The 21,882-nt window shown below is 45.7% G+C and overlaps 1 protein-coding gene across 1 annotated transcript in view; it reads right to left on the reverse strand.

Annotated features, from left to right (window-relative positions):
* CLIP2 (CAP-Gly domain containing linker protein 2) overlaps positions 1–21,882 on the reverse strand; it is a 94,480-nt gene that overhangs the window by 27,186 nt on the left and 45,412 nt on the right. Inside the window, exons 3-7 of the mRNA XM_077836589.1 lie at positions 13,992–14,116; positions 6,804–7,017; positions 5,504–5,701; positions 3,993–4,096; positions 466–526 (exon numbers count right to left, since the gene is read on the reverse strand). Of these exons, the coding sequence (XP_077692715.1) occupies positions 466–526; positions 3,993–4,096; positions 5,504–5,701; positions 6,804–7,017; positions 13,992–14,116 (702 nt within the window). The remainder of the gene's footprint in view (positions 1–465; positions 527–3,992; positions 4,097–5,503; positions 5,702–6,803; positions 7,018–13,991; positions 14,117–21,882) is intronic.

Below are 21,882 nucleotides of genomic sequence, written 5' to 3' on the forward strand. Positions count from 1 at the left end.
TATCATGCACACTGTGTAGAGAGTTGTCACTTTGGATGGGCTATTACCAGCAGGAGAGTGAATTTGTGTGTGGGGGGGTGGAGGGTGAGAAAACCTGGATTTGTGCTGGAAATGGCCCAACTTGATGATCACTTTAGATAAGCTATTACCAGCAGGACAGGGGGGTGGGAGGAGGTATTGTTTCATATTCTCTGTGTGTATATAAAGTCTGCTGCAGTTTCCACGGTATGCATCCGATGAAGTGAGCTGTAGCTCACGAAAGCTCATGCTCAAATAAATTGGTTAGTCTCTAAGGTGCCACAAGTACTCCTTTTCTTTTTCTGTAATAAGTAATCTATCAGCCTTGCACAGCAATGACTAACACATCCTGGTCACAGAGCTGGGCAAAAGGCAGCAGAAATTGTTAAAGGAAAGTTTCAAATGCAATTGCAGACAATACATTACAACAAGTGTGCTGCAAATTACCTCCAGATCCCCCTTGGTAATGGATTCTTCCTCCACTCGGAACTGCAAGTCCTCCACTTTCCTGTAGGGGTGGGGGGAGAAAAGACAAAATCAGTAATGCCAGGATTAAAATTTTATCAATAAGTAGCTGCCACAAAACGCTCCTGCAAAACAAAAGGATAAGAGGAGTGGGATATGGATAAATCATATACGCAAACAACTCAGCAGAAGCTAAGCACGCCCTGTGGAAGGCAGTTAATTAGCATAACTCATGCAAAGAAGAGACACTCCTCTTTCTGCAATGTGCCATACCACACTCCTCCAGTGAGCATGGCTGCTGTACAGCTCCATATGGATACTAGAGGACTTAGCTTTTGACTTTAATCCATTGGCACCATCGGACTGAGCAAGGTTTCTCTGCCAGCTATTCACTGATGCATTTCACAGGCAAGCTTTGGGAAATCCCAGTGCCAAGGGCTGAAGGGTTCATTGCCGGATATTCACGGACAATCAGGGCTTTTCCCTTCATGGGTGACTAGGGGCAGTGTTTCACGTCCCCATGTTGTGGGAATGATGAACCAGGCTGGCAGAAAAAAAATCTTCACAAGAGACTAATGCTGTACCGGCATCTCTCTCTTGTGCTCTCTCATACACATAGGCAACTCCACTACAAAAATAAAACCCACTAATGATACAATTGCAATTCAATCTTCTTGTAAATTCAACCTTCTTTGTTCTTTTATCAGATTTTTTTAAAAACAATAAACTTGAGCGGTGGATGTTGCCGTGGGAACCAGATGGACTCGGTGATTCTCCGTCCTGGATAAAAATAGCTCTGTCTGTGTATATCAAACTTTAAAAACAAGCTTCCTTGTCTAAACCTCTTCTAATTAGAGGAGGCATCTGTTGTTGCTTAGGCAAGAACTCGGCTGTCTCGGGTTAAACAATCTCCTGTTTCTTGTAGCGTGGAAAAGGGAGCTGGGAAAGAGTGGGAGTCCTGGGCGTGAAGGAACATCTTCAGACGGGGCATCTTTCAAATAAAAAGGGAGAGTGAGTCACTGTTTTCCTTTTAACTACCAAACACACAGCCCAGGGAAACGTCTTTATACTCTCACCATCAGCAGAAGGCTTTTTGTAAATTGAGTCTTTGGATCACTTGGCTGACTAGAGCAAACCTTCTTTCTCAGCGGGTTCTCAGCAACACACGTCTCATATGCTATCACATGTACAAGGAAGGTGCTGTCTGAAGGATCTGAGATTTGGGGGAAGGCACATGTGACAGGGTCAGTACCTGGTGCTTGGTAAACAAGGTTTAACTCCAACTCAGCTTTCCCCTCCCTTCCCACAGATGCCTTTAAGATCATCACCTTGCAAAGCAGAGTGGGGAAGGAAATGTCTCTGGGGAAGGTCGGATCCCATAACTAGAGTTATAGGACTGGGATGAACCCCATGCCGGGAGTGTTTCTCTTTCCTTTCTGATGACAGAATAATAAGAAAGCCAAAAATATGTTAACTCTGATATTTCAAAGGAAGGCTTTGCTGACTGCCCGATTTGTTTAAAATGCTTCAATCCCACCACTTTCAAGCATTAGTTAGAGCATACTCAGTGCCATAAATGACTATGGTCATTGTCAGGGCACAATCCAGAAGCGATTCGTGATTCATTCTCCTTTTGGCTGTTCTCTCTCTGTGAGCATAATCCAGCCTCACTGCCCCCACAGGGTTCATCTTGTAATGGTTTGTCTCCAAAAACACACTGGAGAAGACAAAGATGCTGGCAACATAACACAGCATCCTGCTGTTGCCCTCTGTGCTTCCAAGGGGACAGCCGGCTCAGGTTGCCCCTCCCCTTCCCACAGTAGACAGCTCTCAAAGCCCTACAGTATCGAGTTGCTATTAGAAATATTGGCAGAGTCTTACCCCTTGTCTCTTGCCAAGCTCAAGAAACTAGCAGTCACACGCTGCTAATTCTCAGACACTGACATGACCCTGGAGCGCCAGAAGATTTGCTGTTTCCAGATAACTCTGCAAGGGAACCTGCCTGTGCACTCCTTAGCACATCACCTCGGTGCAGGACCACGGACAGCCTCATCACCAGCCATCTTGAGGAAGACACCCTGTTCCCAATACTGACCTACTGAAAATAAGACATGGTCCACCCAGCACTGAACTGGATAGTCTCATTACGCCGGAGTGCAACATTCTGTTAGGTTTACTAGGTCTCAGACAGCACACCCTCAACTGGTCCATCTTCCACCAAAGATACCTGGTGGACCAAATGTCTCCTTGAATGCTTTTTTCCCTCAGGCTAATACCTCTGACGCCCATCCCTGCCCGTGTAAAGGCTCTGGCAACCGCAGCGCTCTGACTAACTTCACTGGCTGGTGGGAGAGCGACACCCTTTTGTGCAGTATTGTTAATAATCCATGTGTTGCTGCTTTCCATGCACCCTGAGTCCAGCCAGTGAACCCGGCAAATGTTCTCTGAAGTGCTGGTGTCCTGCTGAATACTGAATAATGTAATCTTGGGAATGTCGGAGCTTCAGCTGATAGCATGTTTTGTCCTAAGTACCACCTGTATTAAACAGCCACAGCGTGGTTCTAATCGCACTAATATTTTTGGACGAGAAGCAGTAACGACCATTCTCCGAAGTGCGAAGTTTCCCATACCCTTATCTGTCCAGGAAAGAGGCTGGCCAGGAATAAATGGAGGCTGGGAATTAGAAGGAGGTCTGTACCCACTGTGAGAGTGAGGTTTGGGAACAGCCTCCCAACGGGGTCGTGGGGGAAACAGCCCAATCCGTTCAAAAATGGAGCTTGATACATGTATGAGCGGGATCGTATGACAGGATGACTGCGATGGCCAGGGACTGGACTCAGTGACCCAGCAAGGCCCTTCCCGTCCAATGTTCCGAGATTACTTTCCTCTTCAGATTTCTTTAAATTCAAAGCAGCAATTGAGCCGATTTGGCTGATTACACTTCATGCAGGAAGGCACAGGTGTTTTGGATGCAACAGGGGGATACAAGTAATGATCCCATCTCAAGTCTCCTCTGAACACTGCTAGGTGAAGCTAGGAACCCGAGCCTACCAAACACTGCCTTTCTATTGTGATTAGCTTTAGCACTTCAGCCACCTTACTGGATAATCCTCACTGGACAGAAGGCCTGAATGGTTTGATACGTTAACTACAGTCAGCTCGGCATGACTAATTTCCATCGCCATCTACTTCACTCACATTGTTCATCTGTTTCCCAGGTCTTCACACCACCTACTCACTGCCCACGCAAAGAACAACACCAATGCCAACTAAAGCCCAATGCATTTTACATGCATTGGAATCAGGGAGCCAAGCAGCTCCCGGAGTCCAGGATACGTTCTGAAAAGCACTATGTAAGAGCTAGGCATCATCATCTAAGTCAAGGAAAATGCACCACTGAAATACTATGGCCTGTCTCTCCACTTTCTCCAGCTTACCCTGTTGCTATATTACCTCTGCTATTTTTGCACATTTCCTAGTCCCACCCCATTCCCCCTTTAGTACGTTACCTTTTCTCCTCTTCCAGTTGGTTCAGCAGCTCCACCTTTTCCTTCTGCACCCCATCTACCAGGGTCCGCGCTCGCTGGAGATTCGCCTCCGCCTCTGTGACATACTGTAACAAAAGGAAATCCCATCCCACAGCCAGCCAGTTACATTTGCAATACACAGTTGTTAAAAGCTTAACAGGGGACTAAACTGGATAGCTCAGGGGTTAGTAGATGATCTGTATGGAGGCTTTCATCTCTAGGGACCAGATTTTCCAGCAAACTCAGCACATAGGAGGCTGCCGGGTACTGTGCCCTTTTGAAAACCTGACTCTAGATATCCATTCTGAGCACGTGAAAGCTGGCCCGGAGCTCTTTTGAAAATCTGGCCTGAGGTCAGCAAATCAAACCCAGCCTTGGCTGGCGGTAACTAGAGCTGGGTGAACAATTTATCTGACAGTTTTAGCCCTTTTTTCTGCTCCTTAGCTAGCTATGAAGAGACTGATTTTTATGAATCAATTTGTTACTGGCAATTGTTTGATGAACGCTTTATGCAAACAGTTCTCAAGCTCTGTGGGCTGTCTGACTGGCATGTGGTTGGACAGCTATGGCACATGGTATCGTTTCTGCTTCCTGAGTGGACAGTGGAAGTTTTATAAATGTGAATAGCCAGGGCCCATACTAGAGTAAACACTCCTGTCCACGTGGGAATAAGAGTTTATGCATTTACAGCACTGCCCCATATACAATTTAATGCAAACAAAACACCATATGCACAAATGCTTGTGAAAAAGGGGAGTGAACATGTTTAACTTTTGTGCAAATGTCTTTGCACAATTTTCCTGACTCTTCACCCAGTGCCAGTAGTGACCAAACATTACTCATAGCTGGGGGCTATTCATTTAGTTCAGTACCTGGTGGCACTGCAAGAAACACTGGAATACAATCCCTGATTGGCAGCCTCGGCAGCGAGACCGTGGAGCGAATGGCCCAAGGAGAACGAATTCTCCTTTCACCAGCAGATGGACTCCTGACACTTCAGTCTTCACCACTATTGATCAGGCATTACTGATTAGAGAGACGCTCACAGGAATACTTTGTGCTCTGCCTCTCCATACTTCCCACCCTGAATGTGGAGACAGCAGAGCACGCAGCAAGAATCAGTGATGGGGAAACCCCTGGTTGCACCATTTGGGCAGCTGTCTGGCTGCTTTGTGCATGAAGGCAACACAAAATGGCCTACGTTGGGACCAAGAATCTAGATACCAATGTAGGTAACGCAGTGAAATCTCCTGGAATGGACATGGTTATAGCAGTATGAAAGGTGAATACATCAATGTCTTCCACCGGCACCAAATCCAGATTCTGTCTAATGGCAAGTTGTAGGGGCTTCAGTTTTGTGGGTTGAGCTGCCAAGATGCAACTGGCCTGAACACCTGCCAGCAGATGAGCTTAAAGCTAAGGGTGGAGCCCGAAGCAGGGGAGGTCTGAGATAGTACAAGGGTTTTTGGCCCTGCCTTTGCCACATGCTTCACCTGCTCATGTTGGGCCTTCAGGATGGCAATTTCCTTCTCCACCTCACAGATGTGGCTGGTGGCCTTGGCAACCTCCGCTCTCTCCAGATCTCGCTCTGCCAGCAGCTGCTCAATGTGCTGCTGCTTTTCCTTCAGTGCCTCCTGCAGGGCAGTCGTGCCAGAGATCTTCCGGGCATAGCGAGAGGAGGTCTCCGTCAGCTAGAAAGAACAGTTAAGATGTAAAGGGTCTGTCACTGTGCTCTTTCCCCCTGTGCAAACAGCGTTCACAAGCCAGACAGAGCAATTGCACACACACACACACACACACACACAGTGCCCCTTTGGAGCTGAAGTGCAGCTCAATCCACTGATCCGGTAGCCCGCAGACCCTGCGCTGTCTGGAGCTGGGAGTTCATGGCCTAGTTGGAAGGGGTGGGGGTGAGGTTCCTAGTCAGAATGAGACTGCAGACTGGATAGCTCTTCCAGGCAGCGAGGGGAAGGGAGTTCTCCAGGAACAGGGCTAAGGGGGTGTGATGGGTGCTGTGAAGATCACAATTTGAACTTACAGAACAATTTGAACTTTTAAAGAACACCTGCTTTCTCTTCACAAATAGATTTTATTTATGACAGCCACTGAAGAAACTCCCAAACGAAATGAGCTCAGCTGCCAGGGCTGTTCTTCACTGGATGGCAAGGATGGGAATGTTGGATCCACTCCCCGTGGCGGACACTTGTTTGTCCCTCTCTGCTACAGCCCAGATGATCGTGGTCAACATTGATCGCCCTGTATAGCTAGAGCTGTTAATAATAATATTTTGCATTCCCACGGTGCCTGGCTTCTCAAGGGAACCCCAAAGCTTTATACACACGATTCGTAGGAATTCTTTCCCACAACAACAAAACGTGGCCACCTCTGAAGTTGGAAGGAAGCAGCTGTTAAATACTGCAGGGCAATGCTGTGCAACCATTTAGGACCGGAAATGAAAAATATCGCAATCTAGATGGAATTTTAGGAAGGCAGAATATAATTATCCATGGACATGACATCAGAGTCAGTGCCCCTCCCTCTGCAAATAGTGTCATGGGATCTTTTATGACCCCAAATGCTCAGGGCGTCTGTTATGCCTCCACCCAAGGGGGAAGGAAGGAAGCTAAGATTAGTCACAGTCTCCCCGGCACTTCCCATTTCTCGGCTGACTGTGCACTAGTAGCTGCACCAATGCACCTGCTAACATGCTCAGTACGAGCCCTACCACTTTGCAGAGTCAGAGCAGGAGAGATCTAGGTCTGAATTGCACAGTGCATGAACAGGTCCTCTCACCAATCCGCTCCGGCTGGGTCTGCCGCCGACGGAGGAGGCCACGGAGCTGACAGAGCTGATGGACGAGCTACTGGGGCTGTGAGTTAAGGCTGACACTCCCATGGCCATCCGTTTGCTCTTCTTTGCTTTAGCAGGGCTGGTGGATGGGAATCCAATCCGGATCACCTTGTGTATGGGAGCGAAGAGGCCAAATTTGGGGGGGCACTGAAAATACCTGGAGCAGGAGAAAGAGAGAATGTCAGAAAGGGTATTGTCCCCACCTATACCACCCCCCACACTGGGCAACACCCAGACAGAGCTGGGAGTCCAACCAAAGATTCCCAACTTCTGGGAAACGTTCTATGGACTGTGTATACAGGAAGTCAGATTAGATGATCATAGTGCGGAGACTCTGAATCGGGAATTAAGGGAGATTTAACAGTCTCTTCGCCAACACTGTGGCCTACTGTGACTCCATGTGTAGAACAGGTTAGAGTATTCCCCTTTTCCGGTGTTTTGGGGGAGGCAGTTAAGGGTCCACCCTCTGGAAGGATAGGCCCAAAATATAGGTTTGCTTAAATAAAATAAATGCTTTCACAGGAACGACTATATCCAAAAGCAAAACATAAACCCCATTTGCAGCAACATACATATTATATTATATCATATTTTTAATATCAATAAGAATAAGGTGGAGAGTTGTTGTGTTTTTAGTTTTAACCATTCATCTTCGAGTATTTGTAACCCTGACACAGCTTGAAGTAAATCAGTAACGATTCCAGTTCAAACAGGAATTCTTACGGGGAAGGACTCTGGCATGTGTTATGCAGGATGTCGGACTAGACGATCATAGCAGCCCTTCTGGCTTTGAAATCTATGAAAGTGACATTGACCAGTCAGATTTCACTGTGCACACTCAGTGAGTAAGGACAAAAAAAAAAAAAAAAAAAAAAAACACCAAGCATCACAGCAGATGGGAACCACGGGATGGGACCAAATTCTGATTTCTATTGCGGCCCCTTTATACCAACTTGTCGGTGCAAAGGAGCTGTAAGGTGAAAGTAAATTAAATTCATGCCCACACTAAGGCCCCTTTGCACTTCCAGAGCATGGAAAGGAGCTTTAGTACAAATGAGAAGAGGCCTTTGAATTTCATCATCCTCCCTGAGCAATGTAGGGTTTTATTAGTCACTTGGGTAAAGACATTTTGGTTTTGTTAGTCTGTTTAACCAGATTATGTACCCTTAAAAAAAAAAGAGGAGGAAAGGAAAGATGAGTGCTGTGGACTTGGTTAATGTGACACCATCCACAGCTCTCTTTTCTGCCTGGTACATCACTCCAGTTCAGCACTGTTAGGTGATGATAGAGGTTTGCCATATGGGGAGGCAGAAGGAGGAGAAGATAGGACATTTTTTTAAGAATGAGATAGAGGTGACCTTCCTGCAGTATATACCCAGGAGCAGGGTGACTTGTGCAGGATCCCAGATGTGTGTGTCAAAAACTCCCTCTACCCATGTTGTCATCAGAGAAAGGCACCGGCTCTCCTTCCCCCTGCTCCAGATGCCTCGCACCTGCCTATTCAGAATTGATCAAACCCAGAACAGAAAACTACTTGCTTTCAGTTCACAGCAAATGGGAGCATATTGGGCTGGGCCTACAAAATAATTTCCCTTGCCCCCTGCTTCAAACCCAACTCCTGTCCACTGAGATGACTCCACAAATCAATCCAAAGCTTCCTGCGCTCTTAGCTCTGTCAGCCAGGGCAGTGCCAAGACTCCACACGTATAAGCACCGGGAGACCATGGACATCCCTCCAGGTACTCTTTGGCTTGGGTTAGAACGAGGCAGCATTGCAGAGGTACAGCTGGTGGGAGGAAGCTAAGCGCCAACCTCTGGAGTCCCAGGATGGGCTTGACTGGTTGCGGGCACTAAACCACCCCTGCGTGGAGGACGGTAGGATTGACAAGAAAGGCTGTGGGGACTCTGTAAGGGGGCCCCGAAAAGGGAGAACAGGAGGGAGGCTGCTGCTAAGGAACTCTGGCCAGAGGGGATGGCTCAGGAAGCAACTGCCCTATTATACTTCCCAATCAAAACACCAGGATTGAAAACTCCAGCAGAAAGGGCTGTCTCTGTCTCATCACTGACTCTCCAGGTGGGGCTACTGGAGGCAAGGAAGACAGAGCAGGAAGATAAAGGAAAAGAGAAGACAAGAAGATGATTTTGATGCAGACAAATGAAGAAGGAAAATACCAAAACAAGAGCCACAAGGGAGACAAGGGGATGGGCACGTTCAGGTGCGATTCCATTTCTGCAGTTAGAATAGAAATCATAGAATATCAGGGTTGGAAGGGACCGCAGGAGGTCATCTAGTCCAACCCCCTGCTCAAAGCAGGACCAATCCCCAATTTTTGCCCCAGATCCCTAAATGGCCCCCTCAAGGATTGAACTCACAACCCTGGGTTTAGCAGGCCAATGCTCAAACCATGTTACTTCAAGTCTGGAAGCAGAACCCTGTGCTGATCCTGCTGCTGGCAAGAGATGAAGGCAAGTCTCACTTGGGAGCCCCATTCCACACATGGGTGCCAGAAACCCACATTGCCAGAAACTTGGGGCCTTTTTGGAGCACAGGTTGATCTGCTCAAGCCATGGTTAAGCTGTCACTGGTCTGCTGCAGTTCAGCAACTGAAACCAGAAAGCCTGTGTGTGTCACATCCTCTGGTGTCAGTGCGGTAGCCAAGGGAGACGATACAGTCCGACTTGGGAGTCGTCTCCTAATGCTGAAAATGAACCACTTGCAGGAAACGATGGAGTAAAACCTATCCCACCTGTACATCAAATAGTGACTAATGAATAATGATTAACAATTAATACACAAGACCAATGTGGATACTAATATTAACCAAGTATTGGCTTTACTGACACACGACGTCGGCATTCTCCAGATGTGAGCAGTGGTTCCAAAATCGCCTTCTGTTTGTGAACTGGCTTGTAAACGTTGGCAGCAGCATGTGTGTCTGTCACAGGCTGATTCCATGTATATGGGAGGCCGTAGAACAGCCTGTTCTCCATCCAGAGGAGAAAATGATTCATTTGCAAGCATCTGTTCAAGCCCAATCTTTTCAAAACAACTTCAAAAACAACCCACTTCTCATCCCTTCTGCTGGCTGCCATGCAGGCCCTGGGCCTTGGAAAAGATCACTGCTTGCTGACCTCACTGCAGATTGGGGAAACAAGCTGGAAAAGCAACGTGGCTTCTGCAAACTAGCCAAAGCCCTGCTCAGCATCACACTGTTACAATGAGCTACGCATGGGAGGACTGGTAATAGACCACAGAGCCCACCATCACTAGTCTGCTAGCTTTGTTTCGGTCCAGATTGGTAGTGACCGCAAGTCACTATTAAAGGATGTCTGACTTGTAAGGGGTTGTAGCTGGAACGCCATCTTTCTTCACAGGTCATTAGTAAAAATAATACCCAGCTCTTACATAGTACTTTCCCCCAGTAGATCTCAGAGGACTTCACAAGGAGGTAGTAACATAATCCTCCTTTTACAGATGGGGAAACTGAGGCACAGAAAGATGAAGTGACTTGAACCTAGGGCTTTTGGCATCCAAAACAGAGATCTCTGCCACTTGAGCCTAAGGAGTAACTCCCTTTACTGGCAGCACAAGTAGGCTCTTAGTCCTCATTAATGAAAGAGTGTGCACCGGGAAAAAGGGGAAGAAATGGAGACTACGAAAATTGCTAATGGAAATAAGAGTGTGAGTAAAGGTAACTGAGGGTCACAGAACAGTGAGGGTGGAAAAGAGAAGCAGGTAAAGACAAATACAAACGCTGGTGAATTAATGGACTGTCAAGTTGCTTCCTGGATGGGAAAATAATGGGCCAGACTCATCTCTCAGATATACCAGTACAAATCACAAGCAGTTCCCGTCAGGTCAGTGGGTTACACCAGTGCAAAGCCTGGTGTAAGACAGAAGAGACAGGCACAGTGTAGCAATACTCTGCCCTTCCATGGTGCTGCACACGCTACATGCTGGGCCCTTGTGCGGCAGCTTCCGCCTGGGAATTGCTTTGCGAATACTGGGTACGCGCCCAGTAGCCCTGCGCAGCATTCGTCCCCCGTGCAGGGCAGGGGGTGGGATGGATAGTGCCCTTCGCCAGGGGACGACAACTTTAAACTCTGTGCTCCACCCCGGTGCACCGGCCCTGCCCTTCCCCCGGCTAACCAGCACCACCCCGTCACGCCACCTGGGACAGGCCTGGAGTTTCATCCCTGACCCTGCAGCACTTGGAGCTGTGCCAGAATCATCCCATTCGGAACGTTTAACAACTGCCACCACGGCTTTGTCTCTCAGGTGAGGCAGCCAGAGCCAAGTGCCAGGCACCAAGCGCCCTTTGCGCACTCCTACAGCACCCCTAGGCATTTCCACTGGTTTTTCCCAGCTCCCCACAGTGCCACTCTCTCAGGTTTTGCTCTTCCAGCAGCGGCAGATTTCAAAAGATGGCGGCACCACTCCTTCATCTCCACCCCCTGCCAGTCTACCATCTCCAGCTCCCCAGGGACAATGGCCTTCTTTGGAGACCGCTATGAGGTGCTGTCACATGTACGATCAGCGTCAGCCGTGCTAACGTGTCACCCAAAGACCAACAGAAATTCACCCAGCAATGGCCTGAAAAACAAACCAGGATGAGAGTCTCAGTCACTAGATGGCAACAGTTAGCTAAGCCAAAGCATGCGTTCTTCTCCCCTGCTTGTGTCCCAGGACTTTGGGATTTTGCTGGGACAAGCATGGTGCATTAAAAACAACACCATGGCAGGTCAATGTTGGGGACAGGGAGTCTGGCAGGTGCCGAGTGCCGGCTCAGGGGATCCTTTGTGCTCCAGCAGCAAAACAAAAGGTGTGTGTTTTAGCAAGACGGCTTTCCTCCAAAGGCTTCATTGAGCCTCTCACAGCTCTCGGCGGCTTTAACAGCTCAACCATAGAGGATTGTGACATACAGAAAAGCAGAGGTCGGCTTGGGCTAGAAGGGTCAATTGAGATAACGCTGCCAAACCTGCAGTCAGAACACGGGAGGAAGGGAGACCCACTCCAGTGGGTGCCGGTTGAACTGTTAGCCAGAGGTTTGATGCTGATGTGCCAGTGATGTATCGGGGGCTACACTGTACTGCTTAAGAGCTCTCTGGTTCGCTTGAGTCCCTTGAGACCTGCCCCTATATTATAGCACAGTACAGATTTCCCCCTCCCTCCTCCTGTTTAAACTGAAAAACTCTACCCATTAGCCCCTTAAGTCACTCCTGTGAGCTCTTCACCACATCTGACAGCGTGGCACAGGGTTTGGGGCAAGTGACGAGGGAGGAAGTCCTGCGGCCAGGAGAGCTCGGTGACAGGCTTTGCCGGGGGTCTCCTACTTACCTGAACCACCCCTGATGCCAGCATGACGGCGTTAGAGCAGAAAGGTGAATTCCTGCTCAGAGCAAGGCTAACCTGACAATGAGCAGGAAGCTGGATGCAGAACCAAGTTTCTCGCGGGAAGTGGTGCCAGAGGCAGAACTGGATCTCAGTAGCAGAACCCTGGAGCCCTACGCTCAATACAGCCCTCCCCTACCTTCTGTGTCACACAGAAAACAAGTGACTTTGGGCCGTTCTGAAGATAGAAACCTGCAGCTACTTTATGGCTGAGTGATGGAGAGCAGGAACCTGGCTGGATTCATTCCATAGCTTATCCTACAGCATCCTCCCTTCCTTTCTCTCCTTCACCTCGGGACGCTGCTGGGCCCCAGGGACTCTCCGCTTCTAGTCATTTGCTGGCATGGGACAATACATAGCCATTCCTATTTTAAATAAAGACGCGTGGCCAGCAGGCACCCAGGCTGGCAGAAATGCTGCAGAAACCAGGACCTATTGAGTAATTGGCAGTTCCATGCTATTTTTGATGTTACACTAGCCTCTGCCATAGCTGGGTTTCCTGAGGAAGCCCTGAAGCAGTAATAATGTTTCATGGTACTGTTGCTAGCCCATGTACCTTATTTACTAACCAAAATCAGACTGCCTTTGGTCACTTATTTATAGCCATAAATAGAGAGATCAGGGCTGTGCAAAGATTTATAGGACTTTGCACAACACCTGAAAAATTAGAGTGAAGACCAGGGATCAATGAACCATTTCAGAGACTGGGAGAACTCACCAAAACATTGATCCAATCTTTATCAGGTTTAAAAGGATTGAGAACTTTCCCTACCACTATTCCCATGAATGGACCTGCCGAAGCATCTGGAGAGTCTGTTCCGACTGTATTTCCACACGAGTCAAGCACAAGTTGCAGAACTCAGATCCAAAACTTCCCCAAAGTTCAGGGTAACTCAAGATCTGAGGTTTTGGGTCATAGTTTGCAGCAAGAAGTTTAATCAGTTCCTTTGCCCAGTTTCACAGACCCAGAAGTTGGAGATAGTTTGCAAGAGCACACTGCCTTTCTGATGTCCAGTGCCAAACTGATCCGTTTGACTTTCACAACTTTGCCCTTCACCAGCAGACAGATGCCCGATAAAAGTTACACTGTTGTAGAAGGCACTGAATGGATTCAGGGGTTGTAAATTCTGTCTACAAACAGATGTCATGCTTAAGAATCACTACAAGCCTGGAGCAATAACATAATTAACTGTTCATTCAGGGCTCATTAAAAGCCTCACCTCCAGAAAGAAGAGATGTCCAGCATGCTGAGACGATCTCATGTCCTTACTATGTAGAAAGCGGAAAGGGTGAATTATACATAGACTAGGGAATTATATATAGACAAGGGAAAGTGAAGGATTTATGAAGGAAACGTCTGATGGTGAGTGGTCTTAATAAAATCAGAGAATCACAGAAACCAGAAGTGAGAAAAAACCCAACAACTGATGTCCTCTTTAAAACAAACAAACAAACAAACTTTTCTCTAAAAACTTTTTAAAAGTTTAAAAATACTCCAATGAGGGGACTTCTATCACTTCCCTGGGGAAACTACTTCCCAGTCTAAAGACCTCGCCGTCAGAATATTTCCCCCCACAATATACAGACTAGACGTCCCCTGCTTAAATTCATAGCATAAGTTCTAGCTCTGCCTCCTTTGACCACCCTAAGCAGCTAGCTTTTGGACTCCACATTATATTGGTAGGTGTCGGGCATCCTATTCAGACCCCAAGTTGGAGCACAGAGAGTGTATACAGTACCTTGTACCAGCGACTGCCCCATCATTCTTCCCTAGAGGTTCATCAAGTTCCACTCCACACCATTCTCCTTTGGCAAAATCTGTCTCTCCCACATAGCGCACAACTCCTGTTTTCGTCCCGCCAACCTGTTGGTTATCAAAACGCTGGAGGTTAGAAGCAGAAGCACCAGCACTAAAGTGAGGACACACAGGGTGGGGAGACTGGGAGGATAAGGAATGGGATGCGCAAGAAAAAAAAGTTTGCAGCATAGCCCTCTTGTGTCACAGTTAGAACACGTGGATCCAGTTCAGACACTCTCCATTCCAGGCATCCTCCAGCAATGAAGGAGTTCTTCCGAGAACTGAGGACAGACAAAGATTTTCCTCACTCCCCATCTCCTGGGAAGAAGATGCTAAGGCAGAGGTAATCAAATCTCATGTTTCAGCAGGTCAGCTAATTGTGGTAGACTTCATGAAGGGGCTTTCTGCCCTCATACACAATGAGCTGCCTGGATCACAAGTGGTTGGGTTGGGTTTTTGGCCTCCCTCTGAAATGGCTGATACTGAGCAACAACAGAGGCAGGATGCCAGGTATGACGGACCATTGGTCCAGCACTGCACATATTTTATTCTTAGGCCTTGCCTACACGTAAAAGGTTTACCAGGGTAACTGCACCATCAAACCCTCTTAGTGGAGATGCAGTTTATACTGGCATAAAAGTTCTACTGCCAGTATAGCTTATACGAGTTCCCTGAGTGGAAACTATCCCAGAAAAAGGACCTTTTTTGCCCATGTAACTGCATCTACACTAGGGCTTTGGGGTATTTCAGCAAAATAAATAAAATAAATCATACCACTAACTGACACAGCTATGCCTGCAAAGCTTGAGACCAGGCCTCAGAAAGAAACCAACACCAAAGAAAAAAGGAGGCACAATTACCCACGTGCATAGTCCAGGCCAGGTAGGAAGCAGTGTGACACTCTACATGTTTTGCACACCACGAATAAAAATGCGTGTGTGACTGAACAGCAACACAACACCAGCTGGTATCTTTCTTAACATTAGAAGCTACAGCAGGTTTGCTGAGTTATCTGCGTTCTGAGGAGAAAGAAAAGGAGTACTTGTGGCACCTTAGAGACTAACGAATTTATTTGAGCATGAGCTTTCGTGAGCTACAGCTCACTTCATCAGATGCATACCGTGGAAACTGCAGCAGACTTTATATATACACAGAGAATATGAAACAATACCTCCTCCCACCCCACTGTCCTGCTGGTAATAGCTTATCTAAAAGCCATTTCCAGCACAAATCCAGGTTTTCTCACCCTCCACCCCCCCACACAAATTCACTCTCCTGCTGGTGATAGCCCATCCAAAGTGACAACTCTTTACACAATGTGCATGATAATGAAGTTAGGCCATTTCCTGCACAAATCCAGGTTCTCTCACTCCCTCACCCCCCTCCAAAAACCCACCCCCATACACACACAAACTCACTCTCCTGCTGGTAATAGCTCATCCAAACTGGCCACTCTCCAAGTTTAAATCCAAGTTAAACCAGAACATCGGGGGGGGGGGGTAGGAAAAAACAAGAGGAAATAGGCTACCTTGCATAATGACTTAGCCACTCCCAGTCTCTATTTAAGCCTAAATTAATAGTATCCAATTTGCAAATGAATTCCAATTCAGCAGTTTCTCGCTGGAGTCTGGATTTGAAGTTTTTTTGTTTTAAGATAGCGACCTTCATGTCTGTGATTGCGTGACCAGAGAGATTGAAGTGTTCTCCGACTGGTTTATGAATGTTATAATTCTTGACATCTGATTTGTGTCCATTTATTCTTTTACGTAGAGACTGTCCAGTTTGACCAATGGAGAATAGCTTATACGGACCTATAAACCTTATAAAGTTTTATATTGCAAATAGGTTTCCTCATGATTAAAGCTTTAAAGTAGCTTTCAGAAGGTAATAATGAAATAATAATACCACCACCTAGCTCTTAGATAGCGGTTTTCATCTGGGAAGCTGTTTGACCAATAACTCAGTTCCAAAATAGAAAGGTTACTGCAGGTGCCTTGTTTCCAAGAGGAATAAGAAATGGGACATGATGAAACTATGAAGTTTGAATTTTAAAATTTTGCTGACAAATGAACATCAAGTGACTGGTTTTGTTGCTGGGGTTTTCCAATTAGTTATTTTTATATTGAACTTTCTGTAAACTGGTGACATAAAGTTATCCTCAGCCCTTTCACCCTGTAAGACAATGCCAGCTTCCTCAAACATGCAGATTTTTTGAGGGGGAGAAGGATGGTTACAGACTTACGGGCTCTGTGGTAGGCAAAACAGTGAATATTTTTTGAATTGCTGATTTAAGCAGGATTTTTCCACAGCGACACTAATTAAGGACGAATTAATTTGATCCTGATTGGATGAGGCTGCAAGGCTCCAAGGTAGGTCTCATCTCTGATTTGTCCAAAGATCCCGGAAGGAATCCTGGAAGGAAGCGCATCAAGGCTGAGAAAGTCAAGATTGCAAACTATAAAAATCAAGGGGAAAGCCAAGAATCCTCGCCGTTTGGGTCCCCAAGCCACTTGAGGGAAGACTGACCTTCCTGAATCTCCAAGACTGATCACCTTGGAGAGACAAAGTCACAACATCAACAAATAGGCCACTGGCCTCTGATCAGTCTTTCCCTGTACCCAAAGCAGGCCCACTAGCACATAGCACTGCGTCAGTGGATCATCATCATCAGGCTACTTGACTGCAGATTCAGCCCCGACACTATGAGAGCAGATGTCTGCAAGTGCTGAAGAGTTTGCAACACTGCTATTATCTCAAATGTTCTATTTTCATTCACTGGAAGACATCCCACCCTTTTTATTTTTAGGGGTGAAATTGAAAGTGTGGCCGTGTCCATGTTCCCCAGGTTTAAACAGACCTTAGGTATGGTCTCATAAAATTATTCAGAATGCATTCTATGTTTAAACAACTTGAGAAGCTTGAAATTGCGTGCTGTAATTTCTGGTAAAGAAGAGTTGTCAAACTTCTTAATAAGAGTGTTTATTAAAGTCTGTATTATATCTCTGCAGGGACTAGGAGGAAAGGGTTAGCCACCACACAAGAACTGAAGTCTAACAAGAAAGCTTTAGAATTGGCTCTGAGTTTGTGGTCCAGACTTTAGATAGTAATTCAGTTTCAGTATTAAATGTATTTAACCATTCAAGTTATGTATTTGACTGACATTAGCAGAATTCTTTAGTTAAGATTTATAATCAAATGGACATTCACCTTCATCTTAGAATTTATAAGGATTGATTATTTATGGTATTAATTTGAAGATTTAATTCTAATCCAACATCAAGACTAATTTGTTAATCTGACCTTGAGTTGACAGCTGTATTCATAACTGGAGTTTAATGTTAATACTAGCTTAGCTTTAGGTTATATGTTTCCCTGCTTTTAATGAAGTTTATAAAGATACACGAAGTCACATTTCTTTCTACAAGCTATGTGGGCCTGGAGTGGATACCAGATGGGTCAACTTAAAAGTCTGATCAGCTCCCCCTGATTAGTCCTTGGTTCTCACAGCGCTACACTAAAAGAAAAGGAGTACTTGTGGCTCAAATATGCTCAAATAAATTTGTTAGTCTCTAAGGTGCCACAAGTACTCCTTTTCTTTTTGCGAATATGCTCAAATAAATTTGTTAGTCTCTAAGGTTCCACAAATACTCCTTTTCTTTTTGCAAATACAGACTAACACGGCTGCTACTCTGAAACCAGTGGTACACTAAAGTCTTATTCCTCCTCTTGGCTTGTCTACACTAGAAAGTCACACTGCTTTAGCAATACGTAGATGGTTAAAGCAGCACAACCCCGTGTGTGGACACAGTTATATTGGTGTAAAGGTGATTTATACCAGCATAGCTATTCCTATTTGGGAAGGGGAATAACTCTGTTGGTATAAGACATCTTATAACTGGTAAAACTGTATCCACATAAGGACATTTACTAGTATAACTATCTCTATTAAAAAAGTCAACTCCACTAACCAAAAGAGTAATAACTGGTAACATTTTTGTCTCCACTTAACAGTGACAACAATATGGAGTTTTCCCCTAAAGCAAGTTTCAATTCTTCTCTTAGCTATCCTGATATATTCCATACAACATACATCATTCAGGATTATCTTATCCCCTAAGCAAGCATAGACACAACTATCCCATAGAGTTGCCAGTTTTGGTTGGACCTACTTGTGAAGGTTTCATCACATGATAATCTTTAATTAAAGATTCATCTTGAATTCCTGGAGACTCCAGGACAATCCTGGAGGGCTGGCAACCCTACTGTCCCATGACAAGCAGCGCTTCCCCCAGCCCTGAAGGGACTGGGGAACACATTTATAAATCAATAATGAGTAGTCGAGCCTGTCATATTTGCATGATAGCATTAGAACCAATTGTTGAACGTCCCATCCCCTGGCAGGCATACAGGAATGTGTGTGTGGTGAACCCAGGAAATTCATCTGACTCAGACATGCAGATTTAGTCAACCCTGATAATCTGCTAATGCTGCTAAAATAAGTATTTTTTTTTAAAAAAGCCAGCTGGCAGGTTGCATCAGCCCATGAGCTGAACGGTTTAATCAAAACGTAGGTATTCATTTCCATCAAGCACTCAAATGAGCTCACAGCTTTATCACTTTGGAATGAGAGTAGTAGGGCTGCCTGGGGAAACAAAGGCAGCAGCAATTGTATGGAGGCAGCCAGAGAGATCCGATGGATAGGGCATGAGAGACGTACGCAGGACTCCTGGGTTCTTTTCCCAGCTCTGCTACTGTCCTGGCCTGTATCCATGAGTAAGTCACTTCAGTTCATGGTGTCTCAATTTCCTCTTCAGTACATGTCTGCTTTCATAAAGTACTCCACAACCTATAGATGGGAAACAGCTAAGTCTGACCTGGATTTAGCATTGCTACTTTGGCCACTATCAGCAGACTAAAGTCTGGAGGACAGCTACAGGCTGTTGGTGTTGCCAAGGTCACTAGGGGCATGAAACCTAAGGAAACCATATTTGTGATTTTCCTCCTTATGAAACCAGAAGCTGGACAGTGCCCTCCCGAGCTGCAATTCCTGTCTCCAAAGCATGTTTTTATTCACCTCTAACACCTGTGCATTGCTGCACCATGGGACTCAGGCAGTAATTGCAACTCCATAGATTGGGTGAAATGTGCTGGACTGATCACTCTGAAGAATAAATCCCTACACCATACTGCCCCCCATTTCAGCATGTCTGTTCTGAAAGGAGTGCATAGTTCATTCCTTAGGTGCTAAATTAGTGTCATTTGTATTGGAAACATTACATACACACAGAGCCATGAATGGGAAGGACTACCTGAGCTGGATGGGATTTGAACTGGCAACCTAGAGCAAGGATGTGTAGCAGCATTGCCAATCTGGAGAGACACCCAGTATTCCCTGTTAGCTTAAGGCCTGGTTACTCTAGGAAACAAAGTCAAAGCAAACACTACCACCCACCCCAACTCAGGGACTGTGCTCATAGAGTAAATCCTCCATATAGTTTGCTGCAAATTTAAAAACAACAACAAAAACCACATTAATTATGGCCTTTTTAGAAAATAAAAAATTTCCCACAAAAAACAAACAACCAACCCCGCTTGGTCATGTTCCAAAATTTTTAATGAAAATTTTAAATTGAGATTATCATAAAAATATTACCAAAAAGAAAATGGATTTTCAGTAAACGAGAAACTTGGATTATTGTTTCAATAAAAATCACTAGTTGTTATTATTTTTTGCAAAAAAGGGGGGGGGGGTCTGATTTGAACCCTGCAAAAGAAACAGCTATGATTTTTAACTTTTTTTTAACCATTTCTAGTCCTCCAGGCCTTTTAGCTCAGGCAAAACATCTAGGACAAACCGTTTCACCCATCCCACTCAGACCCAAGAAAGGGGCATCATCGGGATGAACTAAAACTGTCTCTGATCCAAACACCTGTAAACTGGGGGAAGTTTGACTCCAGACTCACCCTCTAGATCTGCTTAAAAGTCATTCACTGGCCAGTATTTTCCCAATCCTGCCCTTTTCCCAATCTTGACATTCTCTAAGCACTTCAGGAGAAAGCATTAGCTCAAATCCTATGACGAAGTGAAGCCAGAGGAGTAGATCAATCTTGCATCTCATTCTGAGAGACAGCACAGCGAAGGAAAATGTGTGAAGCTAAAGACACCTACTGTGTCACTTTCGATAAGGAAGGCATAAAACATGTAATGTAAAGGACAAAAATGGAGTCAAATCAGTATCCCAAGGCTGAAAAGTCAATGATCTTTATCCTTCCAGACACCATCCCACCATCCTCATTAGAGTTTCTAACATATTGTTTAAACAACTTTGGCTGATTAGGACTAGACACTGTTTCAACCTGGCAGCTACAGAACCATGAGTCATGACTGTTTCCAGCCTCCTCTCTCTAGTCTTCATTTGCTCTTTTCTCTGATTTTCACTCTTCTTCACCATTTCTCCCCTTACATCCGCTCCATTCGCCCTACGGCTACAGGCCCTGCTCTCAGCAGCCCTCTCTAAACTGACAGACAGTACCATCACTGATGGAAGCCAATGAAGGGAGATTGCACTGCCTGATTAAAACATTTTGGTGGCTACTTTACCAATCCTGACTCACTCCCTCTACAGTAACCCTGAGCACTCTTCAAGGCTGCAAAGCACTGCTGTCATTTGGAAGGCTGAAGTAGGAATGATCATCATTATACATGACTACCATTGGAACATGCTGACTGTGTGACACTTCTTCCATTAGTGGGTCATCCACACAGAGGATAAGGAGTCTACTACAACTAACAGCCAGCAGAGTTACTTCTGTAGCCCAAGTGGTAGAAGCCTGAACTTTGGTGCTGAAGATCCCAGTCACCAGAAGTGCTGAGCATTCATGGTGGGGAACTGTGTTACACAAGCATTAAATTACGGAGGGCAATATTTTTGGCCAGTGCCTGGGGAGTTTTGTTCCAGATGCTACAGAATGCCTGGGAAAGAGAGAAAACATGATCTTCAGAAACAGGGAGACAGACACACAAAGAAAAAAAGAGCCCAACTGGCAATGTGCCAGTTTGGCACAAGGTCATTAGTCACTCACTGCAGAGTAGCACAGCATGGTTTTAAGGTGCAATATGGGTCTCTTCTCATGTGGTGATGTAGGTGCCATGAATAGTTTGTTTAAAAAACAAAAATTTGTATCAAGTCAAGTGTTGTCCGAAAGTCAGGTCACCATCCAAGCCAATAGGGAAGTGAGGGTCAAAGGAATGTACAGGACCAGAAATACAGGACAGAGAAAATTTTCCCTAATGAAGCTGTAAAGATTTTTTACTGAAACCTGAGTCGGGAGTCTCCACCCATCACCCCAGGGCAGCTAGATTTGCAGAGATACAAGTTCCATTAATGCAGCTGATGCAAGAGATATTTGCACACATCTCTCAAGCAGCAATGAGAAAATAATCCTTTCAGGATCCAATGTGAGAGGAAACCCTAGAATTACTGTTTCTCCTTAGAAGGCTGTCTCTCTTATAAAGGCTGTCCATGTTAATAACACAGTCCTATCTGCTGAAGGCCACTTACAACTCCTCTTTAATGATATATATATTGCAAGCAGAACACTAGTATTTGCCAGCATGCCAGCTCAATGAATGCTTATGAGGGCATGCATGCACACAGAGAAGGCCTCCAAAGGGCTGATGTGAAATGAGGGCAGGAAGGTTGGTTTGGGATTGTTATTTCCTTTTACTTCTCTGTGACAACAGCAAGAAAGCCACATTTGGGACCACAGAAGGACCACTAGATCAGGGGTTCTCATTCTTTTTCTTTCTGAGGCCACCCCACATGCTATAA

This window comes from Eretmochelys imbricata, chromosome 17 (genome assembly GCF_965152235.1).
Source record: "Eretmochelys imbricata isolate rEreImb1 chromosome 17, rEreImb1.hap1, whole genome shotgun sequence".
In the NCBI taxonomy this organism is placed as follows: domain Eukaryota; kingdom Metazoa; phylum Chordata; order Testudines; family Cheloniidae; genus Eretmochelys; species Eretmochelys imbricata.